The following is a 20,480-nucleotide window of genomic DNA, read 5'->3' as shown; positions in this document are numbered from 1 at the left end:
CAGACTCCTTCCGGATCTTAATGGCCAGTGGTTCGAGAGCTATATCGAACAAGAGGGGGGACAGGGGGCAACTCTGTCTTGTTCCCCTCTCCAGGTTAAATGGGAGAGAAGGGATTTTGTTTACTACAATTGAGGCTACTGGAGAGGCATAGATAGTCTTCAGGCATGTAGCAAAGTTGCCAGTTATTCCCAATTTTGTGAGAGTGAAGAAGGGATGGTCCGAAAGCACTAGATCAAAGGCTTTTTCTGCATCTACAAGTAGAACACAGGCCTCTTCAGGGGACCTCTCCTTATCTGAGTTCCTCCCTCTCCTTATCTGAGTTCCTCCCTCTCCAGTAATGGGTAAGGACAAACTGCAAAGTACAGAGATTGGTGACCGCTGTTCTACCCTTCACAAAACCTGATTGATCCGGGTGGATTATGGACGGGAGGACTTCCGCCAGCCTGTTGGCCATTATTTTGGTGAATAATTTGTAATCCACGTTCATCAAAGAGATGGGACGATAAGATGCTGTGGAGGTGGGATCCCTATCTGGTTTTAAGATTAGGCAAACTTTCGCTTCCATGAATCTAGTGGACAGAACAACCTGTCCTGACAAGATGCCATTAAAGAGTTGGGACAGTATCATAGTGACCTCCTCCGAGAGGATTTTATAGAATTCGTCCGGGAGGCCATCCGGCCCCGGGGTTTTTTCCAGGGGGGTCATCCCAATTGATAGATTTCCGGAGAGGCAATAGGGGCATTGAGAGAGCTGATCTGTTGGGCCGTCAGGGAAGGAAGGTCTAAAGAGGCCCAAAAGGCGTCTCTGTCTGAGTCAAAGACCTCTTGTCTTTTATAAAGATTAGAGTAGTATTCTCTAAAGGTTTCCTGGATTCCCTCTTTAGATGTGAGGATCCTATCTCCCTGCCTAATGGCGACAATAGGTGTCGTGGGTCTCGCCAGCCTAGTGATCCTAGCCAGTAGTCTACCCATTTTGTTGCTGTGTCTGTAAAACTTTGCATGGTTTATATTTAAGTCCCTTGCTGCGTTTTGTGCTAAGGTCGTGTCTCTGTTGAATTTGGATTCTTTCTATTTGTCTCTATTCGGGATCGTGGGATGTCTAAGGTATTTGTTGCGCGCATTCAACAATTGTTTCAGTAATAAGTCCTCTCTAGCCTTCTTCTTCCTGACCCCCGCTACATATGACATTATAGCTCCCCTCAAGACAGCCTTACATGTCTCCCAATAAAGAATAGGGTTCACAATGTGTTGTTGGTTAGTGAGCTGATACGTCAACCATTCCCTCTGTAAGTAGTTCTTAAAGTTGGTGTCCCTATAGAGATATCTTGGGAATGACCATGTGCCTGGGGGGATTCCTCCCTGACCTGCTTTTAATTTAATGGGTATCGGGGCATGGTCTGATAGAAGAGGGGCTTCTATTCTGGTGTCTTCGATCCTAGAATGTAACTCTGCCGAAGTTAAGAATAGGTCTATTCGGGAGTGTGTATCTTTAGCTGGGGTGGAACAGGTGAAGTCCCTTACCTCCGGGTGTCTGTGTCTCCAAATATCTACCAAGGAGAGGGCCCCCGTAAACCTGGGCAGTATCAAGGAGTCCCTTTTCGAATTCCTATACGGGCCTTTGTGTTGTGAAGATATCATGGGATTTTTATATCTGTCTGCTGGGACTCTTGGAGCAATGTTGAAGTCCCCTCCTATAATAAGTGAGGCGTCTGCAAAACAGAGGAGTTTAATTCTTAGGGAGCTCCAAAATTCAGCCTTCTGTGTGTGTGGGCCATATACCCCTCCTAGTATTAGCACATCCCCCTCCACTTGGACTTTAAGTAGGACGTACCTCCCTTCTGGGTCTAAAATGGTGTGTAGGATTTGGTAGTTAAGGTTTTTCCGAAAGAGGAACGCCACACCTCTTGCTCTACTTTCTTCATATTGGGTAAAGATCACTTCCCCTACCCATCCCTGTTTAAGTTTTAGGTGTCCTGCCGGTTTTAGGTGTGTTTCCTCCAAGATGGCTATGACAGCTTTTTTGGTGTTAAGATATTTTAAAATTGCCTTTCGTTTGTTAGGGGACGTTATTCCCCCCACATTCCATGAGACAATGCGGAGGCCCATAGTGTAGTCAAGTCTAAGTATTGAGAAAAACCCTCCCGGTTTCTGGGTGTCTGGGGCAAGCCCTGAACTATGTGTAGATGAGTTGATGGAGGAGTGATAGCGTGCAGAGATCTGAGACTTAAATTGACCTACTTACCACCTGGCACCTCGGGGGAGACCAACCGGACCCACTTGTCTAGTGTAGGCTGTTTGGTGGGAACAATAAAGCTGGTCGGCAAGAACTCAATGATTATTAGTGTACAGTATAGCAGTAACAAAGCTAGTAAAAAAATTTTAACCATCACAAGATTGTTGCTCTGTAACAGAACCGTTAGTCGAACCTTGGCTAACTACAGTATTTTCAAATACAAAACTGTGGAAATAGCTTTAAAGTGAAAACACACAATACAAAATTCAAAACACCCAATTAGAGAACCCCCCCCCCCCCCACTTTCAAAAGGATATGCAGTCAGCACTGCCACAGTAAGCAGCGCTTCATAAAGTGAAGTAAATGTTCTCAGTCCATTTGATTAGTTGAGGTCTTCTTGTCTGAAGCTTCTTACACTTGCCAACCTCATTTTAGGCCTCAAGAGTTCAAATGTCCTCGTTATTTCCCCTAGGGATCTCCTCTCTCTGTAGCCTCAGATGGTCAGCTTCTGTTTGTAGAAAGATCTGCAGTTGTTTTGGTGAGTTGAAGAATTTCAGGCCCATTCTTGTCTGTAGTTTCAAACGTGCTGGGTAAAGCAAAGACACAATCTCTCCTTTTTCTAGAAGGTCCTTGCAATAAGGGGAAAATTCCCGCCTCTTCTTGGCAACCTCTGCCGAATAATCTTGGAACAAGAGGATTTTTTTTCCCCCTCATAAGAGAGTCCCTGGTTTTGTCTATAGGCTTTAAGAATTGCTGTTTTTTCTTTGAAACACAGATATTTAATCATTGCTTGTCTCGGCGGTGCTGTTGCTGGGTCTTCCCTGCGTTGCTGGGGGCCTACTCTGTGGGCTCTTTCCACTGTGCAGGGAATTTGGGACTGTGGGAGGTGGAGTAACTCTGGCAGGGTCCTTTCCGCAAAATCCACCAGATCCAGGCCTGGAATTGATTCTGGAAGTCCCACCACTCTGACATTATTCCTGCGGGACCTGTTCTCCAGGTCGTCTAGTTTTTCCTGGAGTGCTTTGTTCTGTCTCTGTAGGGCCAATATGCCCGTGGAGGATTCTCTTTGTTGTGCTTCCGTGTCGGTCACCCTCTGTTCCACAGTATTCAGTCTTGCCGAGAAAGTTTTGAATTCAGAGGTCAAAGTATCTAGTCCTGTCTGCAGTTGTTCAATTTTCGGGAGACATAGGGACGATAATTGTGAGACTATGGGGTGTGTATCTGGAGAGGCGCTTTCAGGACTTTCTGCTGGGTCTGATTGTGTCCCCAGTACCTCCGTTTGCTGTCTGAGTCTGTGTTCTTGCTGCCTTTTTTTTGACATGTTGTCTGTTTGTTTTTGATAAGGAGGGTAGTATTTCCTCATGAAGATATGTAAGAGGCCTTTTTCTATTGTAAGGTTGGCAGATAAGTAAGGCACTTGAAGGGAATTATTTAACTGAGCGGAGACTGTGGGGGGGGGTTCTTTGGGGGGTTTATGTCATATTCTCACTCCTCCATTTCCAGTACCTCAATAAAGTGGAAAATTAGGGGTGTTAGAGGGGAGTAGATGTCACACTTTAGCTTTCTCCAGTGAATTCCAGGCGCAGATGGGCCTTTAAGTCTGTGCTTCCACCTATTAGGTACTATCTGTTGTGCAGGGAGTGTATGGTCAAGGTTCAGCTCTCAATGCCCCCAGGGAGAATGTAATGGCACTATATAAACTGTTTTTAACACAGTGGTGGCGTACTTAGTTATGTCTATGATGGCTCTGTGGTGCCTCTGTTATTTGTTATACAGATCTGGTTGATCTAGAAGCCCGCCAATAGTGTCAATAGTCCTGTGCCCAGGGGTGTGACTCCCCACTTGCCTGCTGTCCTGCTGGACCTTCTATACCCTGCCCGGGACTTCGATTGCGGTGCAGGCCCTTTCCTCCCTTCCTCTTCTGTGATCCGGATTTGGCCCCTAACTTTAATATCGCCAACAGCTTGCGGCTTTTATTTCAGGCCGCTCCGCGTCTCTCTCTTCCGTGCGACTGTGCGGCAGGGGGGAGCGGATGAAAATGCCCCCAACTGTGTTGACCGGAGGTGGTTAGGAGATCCCCTTCAAGGTCTGGTCAGTTGGACCTGCAAAATAAGGCTTTATTATGCCTTTTTCGCTTTGGCGAGGAGCGGAGCTATGAGACTTTGCTACCGCTCCTTAGGTCCGCCCACCGGAAGTCCCTAGAACCTGGTGTTCTATGGCCATTACATTGATGATCTTTTGTTTATCTTAAAAGGATCGGAGGGACAAGGGTTGGATTTTACCAATCATCTTAACAATTATAATTTGGGGATTTCTTTTTCACCTAATTTGAAAAAAGACCATATTGAATTTTTGGACCTTCTTTTAGGTTGGTCAACAGATGGTGCAGTTTCTTCAAAAACTTACTTGAAATCAATGGACTGGAACAGCTTTCTCCATTATGGAAGCAACCAATATCATTGTTGGAAAAATAAGGCCCCATATTGGCAATTCAGGTGAATTAAAAGAAATTGTTCCACCATATCAGACTGTGATGACCAGGCAAAAGTAATTAGTGAGATATTCCTTGAAAAGGGCTACCCTGAATATATAATCAATAAAGAATTGAAAAGAGTGAGAGAGGAGGATAGAAATACTTATTTCTCCAACATAGGTGTGTCCGGTCCACGGCGTCATCCTTACTTGTGGGATATTCTCCTCCCCAACAGGAAATGGCAAAGAGCCCAGCAAAGCTGGTCACGTGATCCCTCCTAGGCTCCGCCTTCCCCAGTCATTCTCTTTGCCGTTGTACAGGCAACATCTCCACGGAGATGGCTTAGAGTTTTTTGGTGTTTAACTGTAGTTTTTATTATTCAATCAAGAGTTTGTTATTTTAAAATAGTGCTGGTATGTACTATTTACTCTGAAACAGAAAAGAGATGAAGATTTCTGTTTGTAAGAGGAAAATGATTTTAGCAACCGTTACTAAAATCGATGGCTGTTTCCACACATGACTGTTGAGAGGAATTAACTTCAGTTGGGGGAAACAGGGAGCAGACTTTTGCTGCTTGAGGTATGACACATTTCTAACAAGACGATGTAATGCTGGAAGCTGTCATTTTCCCTATGGGATCCGGTAAGCCATTTTTATTAAATAAAGAGAAAAAAGGGCTTCACAAGGGCTTTTAAGACTGTAGACATTTTCTGGGCTAAAACGATTTATATATAAGCATATTTTATATTCCATAGCCTTGAGGAATTATTTTAATCTTGGGAACTATGTAAAATAACCGGCAGGCACTGTATTGGACACCTTATTCTCTAGGGGCTTTCCCTAATCATAGGCATAGTCTCATTTTCGCGCCTCTATTGCGCACTTGTTTTTGGGAAGCATGACATGCAGATGCATGTGTGAGGAGCTCTGATACATAGAAAAGACTTTCTGAAGGCGTCATTTGGTATCGTATTCCCCTTGGGCTTGGTTGGGTCTCAGCAAAGCAGATACCAGGGACTGTAAAGGGGTTAAATATAAAAACGGCTCCGGTTCCGTTATTTTAAGGGTTAAAGCTTCCAAATTTGGTGTGCAATACTTTTAAGGCTTTAAGACACTGTGGTGAAAATTTGGTGAATTTTGAACAATTCCTTCATACTTTTTCACATTTGCAGTAATAAAGTGTGTTCAGTTTAAAATTTAAAGTGACAGTAACGGTTTTATTTTAAAACGTTTTTTGTACTTTGTTATCAAGTTTATGCCTGTTTAACATGTCTGAACTACCAGATAGACTGTGTTCTGTATGTGGGGAAGCCAAGGTTCCTTCTCATTTAAATAGATGTGATTTATGTGACACAAAATTTAGAGAAAATGATGCCCAAGATGATTCCTCAAGTGAGGGGAGTAAGCATGGTACTGCATCATCCCCTCCTTCGTCTACGCCAGTCTTGCCCACACAGGAGGCCCCTAGTACATCTAGTGCGCCAATACTCCTTACTATGCAACAATTAACGGCTGTAATGGATAATTCTATCAAAAACATTTTAGCCAAAATGCCCACTTATCAGCGTAAGCGCGACTGCTCTGTTTTAGAAAATACTGAAGAGCATGAGGACGCTGATGATATTGGTTCTGAAGTGCCCCTACACCAGTCTGAGGGGGCCAGGGAGGTTTTGTCTGAGGGAGAAATTTCAGATTCAGGGAAAACTTCTCAACAAGCTGAACCTGATGTGATTACATTTAAATTTAAATTGGAACATCTCCGCGCTCTGCTTAAGGAGGTGTTATCTACTCTGGATGATTGTGAGAATTTGGTCATTCCAGAGAAATTATGTAAAATGGACAAGTTCCTAGAGGTCCCGGGGCCCCCCGAAGCTTTTCCTATACCCAAGCGGGTGGCGGACATTGTAAATAAAGAATGGGAAAGGCCCGGTATACCTTTCGTCCCTCCCCCCATATTTAAGAAATTGTTTCCTATGGTCGACCCCAGAAAGGACTTATGGCAGACAGTCCCCAAGGTCGAGGGGGCGGTTTCTACTCTAAACAAACGCACCACTATACCCATAGAAGATAGTTGTGCTTTCAAAGATCCTATGGATAAAAAATTAGAGGGTTTGCTTAAAAAGATGTTTGTTCAGCAAGGTTACCTTCTACAACCAATTTCATGCATTGTTCCTGTCACTACAGCAGCGTGTTTCTGGTTCGATGAACTAGAAAAGGCGCTCAATAATAATTCTTCTTCTTATGAGGAGATTATGGACAGAATTCATGCTCTCAAATTGGCTAATTCTTTCACCCTAGACGCCACTTTGCAATTGGCTAGGTTAGCGGCGAAAAATTCTGGTTTTGCTATTGTGGCGCGCAGAGCGCTTTGGCTAAAATCTTGGTCAGCGGATGCGTCTTCCAAGAACAAATTGCTTAACATTCCTTTCAAGGGGAAAACGCTGTTTGGCCCTGACTTGAAAGAGATTATCTCTGATATCACTGGGGGCAAGGGCCACGCCCTTCCTCAGGATAGGTCTTTCAAAGCCAAAAATAAACCTAATTTTCGTCCCTTTCGCAGAAACGGACCAGCCCCAAGTGCTACGTCCTCTAAGCAAGAGGGTAATACTTCTCAAGCCAAGCCAGCCTGGAGGCCAATGCAAGGCTGGAACAAAGGTAAGCAGGCCAAGAAACCTGCCACTGCTACCAAGACAGCATGAGATGTTGGCCCCCGATCCGGGACCGGATCTGGTGGGGGGCAGACTCTCTCTTCGCTCAGGCTTGGGCAAGAGATGTTCTGGATCCTTGGGCACTAGAAATAGTCTCCCAAGGTTATCTTCTGGAATTCAAGGGGCTTCCCCCAAGGGGGAGGTTCCACAGGTCTCAATTGTTTCAAGCGTCGTCCCTTCCACAAGCAAAGGCTCACACGGACATTGTCCTGGCCTTTCTCAGATCTCACGGGTGGAAAGTGAACGTAGAAAAAAGTTCGCTATCTCCGTCAACAAGGGTTCCCTTCTTGGGAACAATAATAGACTCCTTAGAAATGAGGATTTTTCTGACAGAGGCCAGAAAATCAAAACTTCTAAACTCTTGTCAAATACTTCATTCTGTTCCTCTTCCTTCCATAGCGCAGTGCATGGAAGTAATAGGTTTGATGGTAGCGGCAATGGACATAGTTCCTTTTGCGCGAATTCATCTAAGACCATTACAACTGTGCATGCTCAGTACTTGTCTCCGACGATACAAGTAGATCAGAGGACCAGAGATTCACTCCGTTGGTGGCTGTCCCTGGACAACCTGTCACAAGGGATGAGCTTCCGCAGACCAGAGTGGGTCATTGTCACGACCGACGCCAGTCTGGTGGGCTGGGGCGCGGTCTGGGGACCCCTGAAAGCTCAGGGTTTTGGTCTCGGGAAGAATCTCTTCTACCGATAAATATTCTGGAACTGAGAGCGATATTCAATGCTCTCAAGGCTTGGCCTCAGCTAGCAAAGGCCAAGTTCATACGGTTTCAATCAGACAACATGACGACTGTTGCGTACATCAACCATCAGGGGGGAACAAGGAGTTCCCTGGCGATGGAAGAAGTGACCAAAATCATTCAATGGGCGGAGACTCACTCCTGCCACTTGTCTGCAATCCACATCCCAGGAGTGGAAAATTGGGAAGCGGATTTTCTGAGTCGTCAGACATTTCATCCGGGGGAGTGGGAACTCCATCCGGAAATCTTTGCCCAAATTACTCAATTGTGGGGCATTCCAGACATGGATCTGATGGCCTCTCGTCAGAACTTCAAGGTTCCTTGCTACGGGTCCAGATCCAGGGATCCCAAGGCGACTCTCGTAGATACACTAGTAGCACCTTGGACCTTCAAACTAGCTTATGTATTCCCGCCGTTTCCTCTCATCCCCAGGCTGGTAGCCAGGATCAATCAGGAGAGGGCATCGGTGATCTTGATAGCTCCTGCGTGGCCACGCAGGACTTGGTATGCAGACCTGGTGAATATGTCATCGGCTCCACCATGGAAGCTACCTTTGAGACGAGACCTTCTTGTTCAAGGTCCGTTCGAACATCCGAATCTGGTCTCACTCCAACTGACTGCTTGGAGATTGAACGCTTGATCTTATCAAAGCGAGGGTTCTCAGATTCTGTCATTGATACTCTTGTTCAGGCCAGAAAGCCTGTAACTAGAAAAATCTACCACAAAATATGGAAAAAATATATCTGTTGATGTGAATCTAAAGGATTCCCTTTGGACAAGGTAAAAATTCCTAAGATTCTATCCTTTCTTCAAGAAGGTTTGGAGAAAGGATTATCTGCAAGTTCTTTGAAGGGACAGATTTCTGCCTTGTCTGTGTTACTTCACAAAAAGCTGGCAGCTGTGCCAGATGTTCAAGTCTTTGTTCAGGCTCTGGTTAGAATCAAGCCTGTTTACAAACATTTGACTCCTCCTTGGAGTCTCAATTTAGTTCTTTCAGTTCTTCAGGGGGTTCCGTTTGAACCCTTACATTCCGTTGATATTAAGTTATTATCTTGGAAAGTTTTGTTTTTGGTTGCAATTTCTTCTGCTAGAAGAGTTTCAGAATTATCTGCTCTGCAGTGTTCTCCTCCTTATCTGGTGTTCCATGCAGATAAGGTGGTTTTACGTACTAAACCTGGTTTTCTTCCGAAAGTTGTTTCTAACAAAAACATTAACCAGGAGATAGTTGTGCCTTCTTTGTGTCCGAATCCAGTTTCAAAGAAGGAACGTTTATTACACAATTTGGATGTAGTTCGTGCTCTAAAATTCTATTTAGAGGCTACAAAGGATTTCAGACAAACATCTTCTTTGTTTGTTGTTTATTCTGGTAAAAGGAGAGGTCAAAAAGCAACTTCTACCTCTCTCTCTTTTTGGCTTAAAAGCATCATCCGATTGGCTTATGAGACTGCCGGACGGCAGCCTCCTGAAAGAATCACAGCTCATTCTACTAGGGCTGTGGCTTCCACATGGGCCTTCAAGAACGAGGCTTCTGTTGATCAGATATGTAAGGCAGCGACTTGGTCTTCACTGCACACTTTTACTAAATTTTACAAATTTGATACTTTTGCTTCTTCTGAGGCTATTTTTGGGAGAAAGGTTTTGCAAGCCGTGGTGCCTTCCATCTAGGTGACCTGATTTGCTCCCTCCCTTCATCCGTGTCCTAAAGCTTTGGTATTGGTTCCCACAAGTAAGGATGACGCCGTGGACCGGACACACCTATGTTGGAGAAAACAGAATTTATGTTTACCTGATAAATTACTTTCTCCAACGGTGTGTCCGGTCCACGGCCCGCCCTGGTTTTTTAATCAGGTCTGATAATTTATTTTCTTTAACTGCAGTCACCACGGTATCATATGATTTCTCCTATGCAAATATTCCTCCTTTACGTCGGTCGAATGACTGGGGAAGGCGGAGCCTAGGAGGGATCATGTGACCAGCTTTGCTGGGCTCTTTGCCATTTCCTGTTGGGGAGGAGAATATCCCACAAGTAAGGATGACGCCGTGGACCGGACACACCGTTGGAGAAAGTAATTTATCAGGTAAACATAAATTCTGTTTTTGTAGGTAAAAACAAAACACAAAAAAACTTTAAAGATTCTAGTCCACCTTTCTTCACACAAGATTCTATTGATTTCATGGTGGTTGGAATTGAATCTCGTGATGAACATTGGCCCATTCTTACTAATGATCCAATCCTTAAAAATATTCTTGGCCATAAACCTAAAGTGGTATATCGGAGAGCACCTACTCTGAAGCAGGGACAGGCAAGGTGTCCATACACGGACACTGGTGTCCATACACGGACACTGGTGTCCGTGACTAGCCCTCGCAGTGTCCACCACAATCTTAGTACATCTTTTCTTTCTGATTAAATAACAGGAATAAATGAAATCTGTAGTGTGAATAAAGTTAGTGACTTGTCAAGAGACTGCTAGCGATATTGGGTGATAATTTATAGCGTAAATAAAACCTGAGTGAAATACTGGATGTGTATCTGCATCTGTATAATAACACACGGCTCTATACAAAGCCACAGTAGTGACACTGGTACATGCGTATAGCCAGACAAGGGCTGGATATCGGGCCAGTGGTATCTGCATCAGTATAATAACACCCAGCGCTATATAATAACACAGTAGTGACACTGTCACATGAGTATAGCTAGAGGAGGGCTGGTTATAGGATCAGTGGTATCTGCCTCAGTATAACAACACCCAGCGCTATATAATGGCACAGTAGTGACACTGTCACATGGGTATAGCTATAGGAGGGCTGATTATAGGATCAGTGGCATCTGCCTCAGTATAATAACACCCAGCGCTATATAATGACACAGTAGTGACACTGTCACATGAGTATAGCTAGAGGAGGGCTGGTTATAGGATCAGTGGTATCTGCCTCAGTATAACAACACCCAGCGCTATATAATGGCACAGTAGTGACACTGTCACATGGGTATAGCTATAGGAGGGCTGATTATAGGATCAGTGGCATCTGCCTCAGTATAATAACACCCAGCGCTATATAATGACACAGTAGTGACACTGGCACATGGTTATAGCCAGAGGAGGGCTGGTTATAGAATCAGTGGTATCTGCATCAGTATAATAACACCCAGCACTATATAATGACACAGTAGTGACACTGGCACATGGGTATAGCCAGAGGAGGGCTGGTTATTGGATCAGTGGTATCTGCATCAGTATAATAACACCAAGCACTATAAAATATTTTTAATTTCAAATGTACCTTGGTGTCCTTCACTAAGGTCTGTACTTTGGAAAATGTCTGCCACGGCCTTTGTCTGCGCCTATCCCTGCTCTGAAGACCACTTTAGCGCCCAGCTAAGTGGTAAGGGACCGATATAAGCCAGCCACCAATGCTATGACTAAAGAGGGTCCAAATAAGAAAAGGGTCTCCAAATGTTTCAAAAAACACTGTGGGATGTGCAGTCACATAACACATGGGGCATTCACTTTTAAATCTAATACTACTGGTGAACAATTTCCTATTAAGAGTCACATGACATGCGAGTCCACCTTCATTAAATATATCTCCTTAACTGTATTTGTGGGGTCCAATATGTCGGCCGCACTTGCAGAAAGGTAAAAATGTGGGGTGAACATGCATATAGTATTAAGAAAAATCTTAACACACAGTGTGTCTAGACACTGTGTACATGCACACAAAGGACAAAAAAACATTATGAGCATCATTCCAATTGAACAAATTTCAAGATCAAATGCCAATGCCTTTATTTCTTTTAGAAGTAGAGAATCCTTTTGGATCACGAAGCTTAAAACATTGCAACCTGACGGCCTCAAAGAAAATCTGGATATGGCTGCATTCGTATAAGTTTATATACTGTCTACATTAATAAATTCTCCCAATACTTATTTTAAACTCCCCCATCGTCACACGCATACTTATATCCTATTTTTCTTTCATGTAATTAGCAAGAGTCCATGAGCTAGTGACGTATGTGATATACATTCCTACCAGGAGGGGCAAAGTTTCCCAAACCTCAAAATGCCTATAAATACACCCCTCACCACACCCACAATTCAGTTTTACAAACTTTGCCTCCTATGGAGGTGGTGAAGTAAGTTTGTGCTAGATTCTACGTTGATATGCGCTCTGCAGCAAGTTGGAGCCCGGTTTTCCTCTCAGCGTGCAGTGAATGTCAGAGGGATGTGAGGAGAGTATTGCCTATTTGAATGCAGTGATCTCCTTCTACGGGGTCTATTTCATAGGTTCTCTGTTATCGGTCGTAGAGATTCATCTCTTACCTCCCTTTTCAGATCGACGATATACTCTTATTTATATACCATTACCTCTGCTGATTTTCGTTTCAGTACTGGTTTGGCTTTCTACAAACATGTAGATGAGTGTCCTGGGGTAAGTAAGTCTTATTTTCTGTGACACTCTAAGCTATGGTTGGGCACTTTGTTTATAAAGTTCTAAATATATGTATTCAAACATTTATTTGCCTTGACTCAGGATGTTCAACATTCCTTATTTTCAGACAGTCAGTTTCATATTTGGGATAATGCATTTGAATCAATCATTTTTTCTTACCTTAAAAAATTTGACTCTTTTTCCCTGTGGGCTGTTAGGCTCGCGGGGGCTGAAAATGCTTCATTTTATTGCGTCATTCTTGGCGCTGACTTTTTTGGCGCAAAAAATCTTTTCTGTCTCCGGCGTCATACGTGTCGCCGGAAGTTGCGTCATTTTTTGACGTCCTTTTGCGCCAAAAATGTCGGCGTTCCGGATGTGGCGTCATTTTTGGCGCCAAAAAGCATTTAGGCGCCAAATAATGTGGGCGTCTTATTTGGCGCTAAAAAATATGGGCGTCGCTTTTGTCTCCACATTATTTCAGTCTCATTTTTTCTTTGCTTCTGGTTGCTAGAAGCTTGTTTATTGGCATTTTTTCCCATTCCTGAAACTGTCATTTAAGGAATTTGATCAATTTTGCTTTATATGTTGTTTTTTCTCTTACATATTGCAAGATGTCTCACGTTGCATCTGAGTCAGAAGATACTTCAGGAAAATCGCTGTCTAGTGCTGGAACTACCAAAGCTAAGTGTATCTGCTGTAAACTTTTGGTAGCTATTCCTCCGGCTGTTGTTTGTATTAATTGTCATGACAAACTTGTTAATGCAGATAATATTTCCTTTAGTAAAGTACCATTGCCTGTTGCAGTTCCTTCAACATCTAAGGTGCAGAATGTTCCTGATAACATAAGAGATTTTGTTTCTGAATCCATCAAGAAGGCTATGTCTGTTATTTCACCTTCTAGTAAACATAAAAAATCTTTTAAAACTTCTCTTTCTACAGATGAATTTTTAAATGAACATCATCATTCTGATTCTGATGACTCTTCTGGTTCAGAGGATTCTGTCTCAGAGATTGATGCTGATAAATCTTCATATTTATTTAAAATGGAATTTATTCGTTCTTTACTTAAAGAAGTACTAATTGCTTTAGAAATAGAGGATTCTGGTCCTCTTGATACTAATTCTAAACGTTTGGATAAGGTATTTAAAGCTCCTGTGGTTATTCCAGAAGTTTTTCCTGTTCCTAATGCTATTTCTGCAGTAATTTCCAAAGAATGGGATAAATTGGGTAATTCATTTACTCCTAAACGTTTTAAGCAATTATATCCTGTGCCGTCTGACAGATTAGAATTTTGGGACAAAATCCCTAAAGTTGATGGGGCTATTTCTACCCTTGCTAAACGTACTACTATTCCTACGTCAGATGGTACTTCGTTTAAGGATCCTTTAGATAGGAAAATTGAATCCTTTCTAAGAAAAGCTTATCTGTGTTCAGGTAATCTTCTTAGACCTGCTATATCATTGGCTGATGTTGCTGCAGCTTCAACTTTTTGGTTGGAAACTTTAGCGCAACAAGTAACAGATCATGATTCTCATAATATTATTATTCTTCTTCAACATGCTAATAATTTTATCTGTGATGCCATTTTTGATATTATCAGAGTTGATGTCAGGTTTATGTCTCTAGCTATTTTAGCTAGAAGAGCTTTATGGCTTAAAACTTGGAATGCTGATATGGCTTCTAAATCAACTCTACTTTCCATTTCTTTCCAGGGTAACAAATTATTTGGTTCTCGGTTGGATTCTATTATCTCAACTGTTACTGGTGGGAAAGGAACTTTTTTACCACAGGATAGAAAATCTAAGGGTAAAAACAGGGCTAATAATCGTTTTCGTTCCTTTCGTTTCAACAAAGATCAAAAGCCTGATCCTTCATCCTCAGGAGCAGTTTCAGTTTGGAAACCATCTCCAGTCTGGAATAAATCCAAGCCTTCTAGAAAGGCAAAGCCAGCTTCTAAGTCCACATGAAGGTGCGGCCCTCATTCCAGCTCAGCTGGTAGGGGGCAGGTTACGTTTTTTCAAAGAAATTTGGATCAATTCTTTTCACAATCTTTGGATTCAGAACATTGTTTCAGAAGGGTACAGAATTGGTTTCAAGATGAGACCTCCTGCAAAGAGATTTTTTCTTTCCCGTATCCCAGTAAATCCAGTGAAAGCTCAAGCATTTCTGAATTGTGTTTCAGATCTAGAGTTGGCTGGAGTAATTATGCCGGTTCCAGTTCTGGAACAGGGGATGGGGTTTTATTCAAATCTCTTCATTGTACCAAAGAAGGAAAATTCCTTCAGACCAGTTCTGGATCTAAAAATATTGAATCGTTATGTAAGGATACCAACGTTCAAAATGGTAACTGTAAGGACTATCTTGCCTTTTGTTCAGCAAGGGCATTATATGTCCACAATAGATTTACAGGATGCATATCTGCATATTCCGATTCATCCAGATCATTATCAGTTCCTGAGATTCTCTTTTCTGGACAAGCATTACCAGTTTGTGGCTCTGCCGTTTGGCCTAGCTACAGCTCCAAGAATTTTTACAAAGGTTCTCGGTGCCCTTCTGTCTGTAATCAGAGAACAGGGTATTGTGGTATTTCCTTATTTGGACGATATCTTGGTACTTGCTCAGTCTTTACATTTAGCAGAATCTCATACGAATCGACTTGTGGTGTTTCTTCAAGATCATGGTTGGAGGATCAATTCACCAAAAAGTTCATTGATTCCTCAGACAAGGGTAACCTTTCTGGGTTTCCAGATAGATTCAGTGTCCATGACTCTGTCTTTAACAGACAAGAGACGTCTAAAATTGATTTCAGCTTGTCGAAACCTTCAGTCACAATCATTCCCTTTGGTAGCCTTATGCATGGAAATTCTAGGTCTTATGACTGCTGCATCGGACGCGATCCCCTTTGCTCGTTTTCACATGCGACCTCTTCAGCTCTGTATGCTGAATCAATGGTGCAAGGATTACACAAAGATATCTCAATTAATATCTTTAAAACCGATTGTATGACACTCTTTAACGTAGTGGACAGATCACCATCGTTTAATTCAGGGGGCTTCTTTTGTGCTTCCGACCTGGACTGTAATTTCAACAGATGCAAGTCTCACAGGTTGGGGAGCTGTGTGGGGATCTCTGACGGCACAAGGAGTTTGGGAATCTCAGGAGGTGAGATTACCGATCAATATTTTGGAACTCCGTGCAATTTTCAGAGCTCTTCAGTTTTGGCCTCTTCTGAAGAGAGAATCGTTCATTTGTTTTCAGACAGACAATGTCACAACTGTGGCATACATCAATCATCAAGGAGGGACTCACAGTCCTCTGGCTATGAAAGAAGTATCTCGAATTTTGGTTTGGGCGGAATCCAGCTCCTGTCTAATCTCTGCGGTTCATATCCCAGGTATAGACAATTGGGAAGCGGATTATCTCAATCGCCAAACGTTGCATCCGGGCGAATGGTCTCTTCACCCAGAGGTATTTCTTCAGATTGTTCAAATGTGGGAGCTTCCAGAAATAGATCTGATGGCCTCTCATCTAAACAAGAAACTTCCCAGGTATCTGTCCAGATCCCGGGATCCTCAGGCGGAAGCAGTGGATGCATTATCACTTCCTTGGAAGTATCATCCTGCCTATATATTTCCGCCTCTAGTTCTTCTTCCAAGAGTAATCTCCAAGATTCTGAAGGAATGCTCGTTTGTTCTGCTGGTAGCTCCGGCATGGCCTCACAGGTTTTGGTATGCAGATCTTGTCCGGATGGCCTCTTGCCATCCGTGGACTCTTCCGCTACGACCAGACCTTCTGTCGCATGGTCCTTTTTTCCATCAGGATCTCAAATCCTTAAATTTAAAGGTATGGAGATTGAACGCTTGATTCTTGGTCAAAGAGGTTTCTCTGACTCTGTGATTAATACTATATTACAGGCTCGTAAATCTGTATCCAGAGAGATATATTATAGAGTCTGGAAGACTTATATTTCTTGGTGTCTTTCTCATCATTTTTCTTGGCATTCTTTTAGAATTCCGAGAATTTTACAGTTTCTTCAGGATGGTTTAGATAAAGGTTTATCCGCAAGTTCTTTGAAAGGACAAATCTCTGCTCTTTCTGTTCTTTTTCACAGAAAGATTGCTAATCTTCCTGATATTCATTGTTTTGTACAAGCTTTGGTTCGTATAAAACCTGTCATTAAGTCAATTTCTCCTCCTTGGAGTTTGAATTTGGTTCTGGGGGCTCTTCAAGCTCCTCCGTTAGAACCTATGCATTCATTGGACATTAAATTACTTTCTTGGAAAGTTTTGTTTCTTTTGGCAATCTCTTCTGCCAGAAGAGTCTCTGAATTATCTGCTCTTTCTTGTGAGTCTCCTTTTCTGATTTTTCATCAGGATAAGGCGGTGTTGCGAACTTCTTTTGAATTTTTACCTAAAGTTGTGAATTCCAACAACATTAGTAGAGAAATTGTGGTTCCTTCATTATGTCCTAATCCTAAGAATTCTAAGGAGAAATCGTTGCATTCTTTGGATGTTGTTAGAGCTTTGAAATATTATGTTGAAGCTACTAAGTCTTTCCGAAAGACTTCTAGTCTATTTGTTATCTTTTCCGGTTCTAGAAAAGGCCAGAAAGCTTCTGCCATTTCTTTGGCATCTTGGTTGAAATCTTTAATTCATCTTGCCTATGTCGAGTCGGGTAAAACTCCGCCTCAAAGGATTACAGCTCATTCTACTAGGTCAGTTTCTACTTCCTGGGCGTTTAGGAATGAAGCTTCGATTGATCAGATTTGCAAAGCAGCAACTTGGTCCTCTTTGCATACTTTTACTAAATTCTACCATTTTGATGTATTTTCTTCTTCTGAAGCAGTTTTTGGTAGAAAAGTACTTCAGGCAGCGGTTTCAGTTTGAATCTTCTGCTTATGTTTTTCATTAAACTTTATTTTGGGTGTGGATTATTTTCAGCAGGAATTGGCTGTCTTTATTTTATCCCTCCCTCTCTAGTGACTCTTGCGTGGAAAGATCCACATCTTGGGTAATCATTATCCCATACGTCACTAGCTCATGGACTCTTGCTAATTACATGAAAGAAAACATAATTTATGTAAGAACTTACCTGATAAATTCATTTCTTTCATATTAGCAAGAGTCCATGAGGCCCGCCCTTTTTTGTGGTGGTTATGATTTTTGTATAAAGCACAATTATTCCAATTCCTTATTTTATATGCTTTTGCACTTTTTTCTTATCACCCCACTTCTTGGCTATTCGTTAAACTGAATTGTGGGTGTGGTGAGGGGTGTATTTATAGGCATTTTGAGGTTTGGGAAACTTTGCCCCTCCTGGTAGGAATGTATATCCCATACGTCACTAGCTCATGGACTCTTGCTAATATGAAAGAAATGAATTTATCATGTAAGTTCTTACATAAATTATGTTTTTCCCCTCCATATTACCAACACGAAGGCCCACATTTACACTCTCCCCACCAGTAAGAGATAGTGTCACATGTTATGTATTATCTCTACCATCACACATATATACACTTTTTATAGAACATCGTATGGTATTTTTAGTTTGTTTAATTTATTTTAATTTATCCTAATGTTTCATTCTATCACATACTATGAGATCCCTTATTGCAATCCTTGGTCCTATATCCCCCTGCTATCACATACCTTTATCACATTTTGCTTTATTTAGTATCATTCTCATATATATTTTCACTCTGAATCTACACTTCATAGACCATCAATACATATTTTCACTCATTTTTGGTTTAGCACCTGGGTAGTGCTTGCTGATTGGTGTCTAAATGTGGCCACCAATAAGCTAGCACTACCCAGGGGGTTGAACCAAAAATGGGCCGGCTCCTAAGCTTACATTCCTGCTCTTTCAAATAAAGATAGCAAGATAATTAAAATTGATAATAGGAGTTAATTTGAAGGTTGCTTAAAATTGAGTGCACTATCTGACTCATGAAAGTTTAATTTTGACTAGACTATTCCTTTAATTTTGAATTTTTCTCTCTCTTAAATATTAAACTTACAGGTGTCCTATCTATTTGTTTGCATCTAGTGTTAATCCTCTTTTTTTTTATCTGGATCTATATTATCTGTTATCTCATGAACATTTGTTTCTAGGTATTTTCTGATATAATTTACACTGTGGCAAGTTGTACTGAAAATGAAGCCAGTCGGTACGGAAGATTTCTCTGTTGCATGCTGGAGACAGTAACGAAATGGCACAGTGACAGGGCAATCTATGACAAGGTACAGTTTTCTATGCTTGTTTAAATGTTCAAATGTATATTTCTCATGTCATTAACTTCCTTGAAAGTGAAAAGATACAGGGCATATGTATTTTCTTTACAGTGTGCATCACAGTTTATACTTGAGTGCTGTTGTTACTGTGTTTAATCCAAATTGTATACCAATATAAAATTCAGCTGGTATCTTGTTTAAAAGCAGGTCTTCATATTTGTGTGATGTGTTACATAGCAGGTTTCAACAATTAGTTTTTAAAGTAGAAATGCACTTCATGCTGGACAATGCACAAGAGCCAGCCAACTTACTATTTTTTTTTTGGTTATATCAGGGAACAACAAATCTGTATAAATTTTGGAGCCAGACAGTGGTATTTGTATTTAGATAAATTGAGAATTACCGAAGTTAGGAGTAAGGGGTAAAATTCTAGAAGCCAGTGGCTCCCTGGGTTAAGGTGTTTCCTAAGCATCAATTTTATTAAAGAATATTCAGGTTTATATTTATGTATATATTTTCTTCATAAATGGAAAGATTCCACAACTACATTCATTACTTTGGGAAATTCAGAATCTGGCCACCAGGAGGAGGCAAAGACACCCCAGCCAAAGGCTTAAATACTCCTCCCACTTCCCTTATCTCCCATTTATTATTTGCCTTTTGTCCCAGGAGGTTGGCAGGGAAGTGTCAGAAGTTTTCGATAGTCTCTTATGGAGGGTAGTACCCTTCGGCTTGGGACTGGAGTTTTTAGTATTCCTGTCAGACTGTGAGAGCATGGATGAAAGTTAGGGTCCGGAGATGCAGGGAGAGTCTTTCTGCGAAACAAAGGCGACGCTACTATCTGTAACACTTGAAGGGCCATGTTCCTGTTCCACGGCGTAGATTCCGGTAAGATTGTTTCATTTTACTTTCATGATGGATGTATTGTAATTTCAACTGTTTATCCGAGAGAGGGCTACAACCTTTCGGGGATAATGTTAACATAGGGTCTCAGTGAGGTTCCTTTTTTTTTTTTTTTAAAAAGGAATCAAGGGTTAATATCTCCTGAGGGGGATTATTGAACAGGGGGGGTTTATAATCATGTTTGTTATGTGATTCTGTCTGCTACTGTGTAGTGTTGCTTCGGCTTATGGCTATTTTGAAACATAACTGCCTATGTCTAGTGACTCAACCTTTTCAGTCGGGCGCGCTTTTGCATGGACTGCACGGTTTACCTTTTGTCTCCATTTCAGTGTTCCTGACCGTGTGGTGACAGAGAAATCCTGGTCCGCTGGTGTCTGGTTCTCTGGAGGCTACAGTGTCCCCGTTATGGAGGATTCTTGGAGACGGATGTCTCTGATTCAGACTCTACTTCTTGCGAAGAATATTAATTGGCCCGGTTGATAAATGCCCATCAGTTATGTTCCGAATGCCGTTTTTGAGTGCTCTGTTCCTCGGGATTGGGGAATCGGGGGCCCACTGAGCCACCCGTCTCTGGGGATTCTATTTCTCACGAGACGAGTTCCCTACCATCAACTCTTATTACACGTGCAGGTAACCCAAACGCTACTTATCCTTTCTAGGCACGGTTCTGCATGGCCATATCTTTGGCGCTGGCGCATCTGCACCTCCCGGGAGTGTGCTTATGATATTGTCCGTGT

At 42.1% G+C, this 20,480-nt stretch overlaps 1 protein-coding gene across 1 annotated transcript in view; it reads left to right on the top strand.

The window, feature by feature from the left end:
• The window catches only part of THOC2 (THO complex subunit 2), an 889,387-nt gene that overhangs the window by 529,839 nt on the left and 339,068 nt on the right, over window positions 1-20,480 (top strand). Inside the window, 1 exon segment of the mRNA XM_053699115.1 lies at window positions 18,721-18,849. Within this exon segment, the coding sequence (XP_053555090.1) occupies window positions 18,721-18,849 (129 nt within the window).

Source organism: Bombina bombina, chromosome 1 (assembly GCF_027579735.1).
Source record: "Bombina bombina isolate aBomBom1 chromosome 1, aBomBom1.pri, whole genome shotgun sequence".
Classification (NCBI taxonomy): domain Eukaryota; kingdom Metazoa; phylum Chordata; class Amphibia; order Anura; family Bombinatoridae; genus Bombina; species Bombina bombina.
This window is presented reverse-complemented; position numbering and strand designations above follow the sequence as displayed.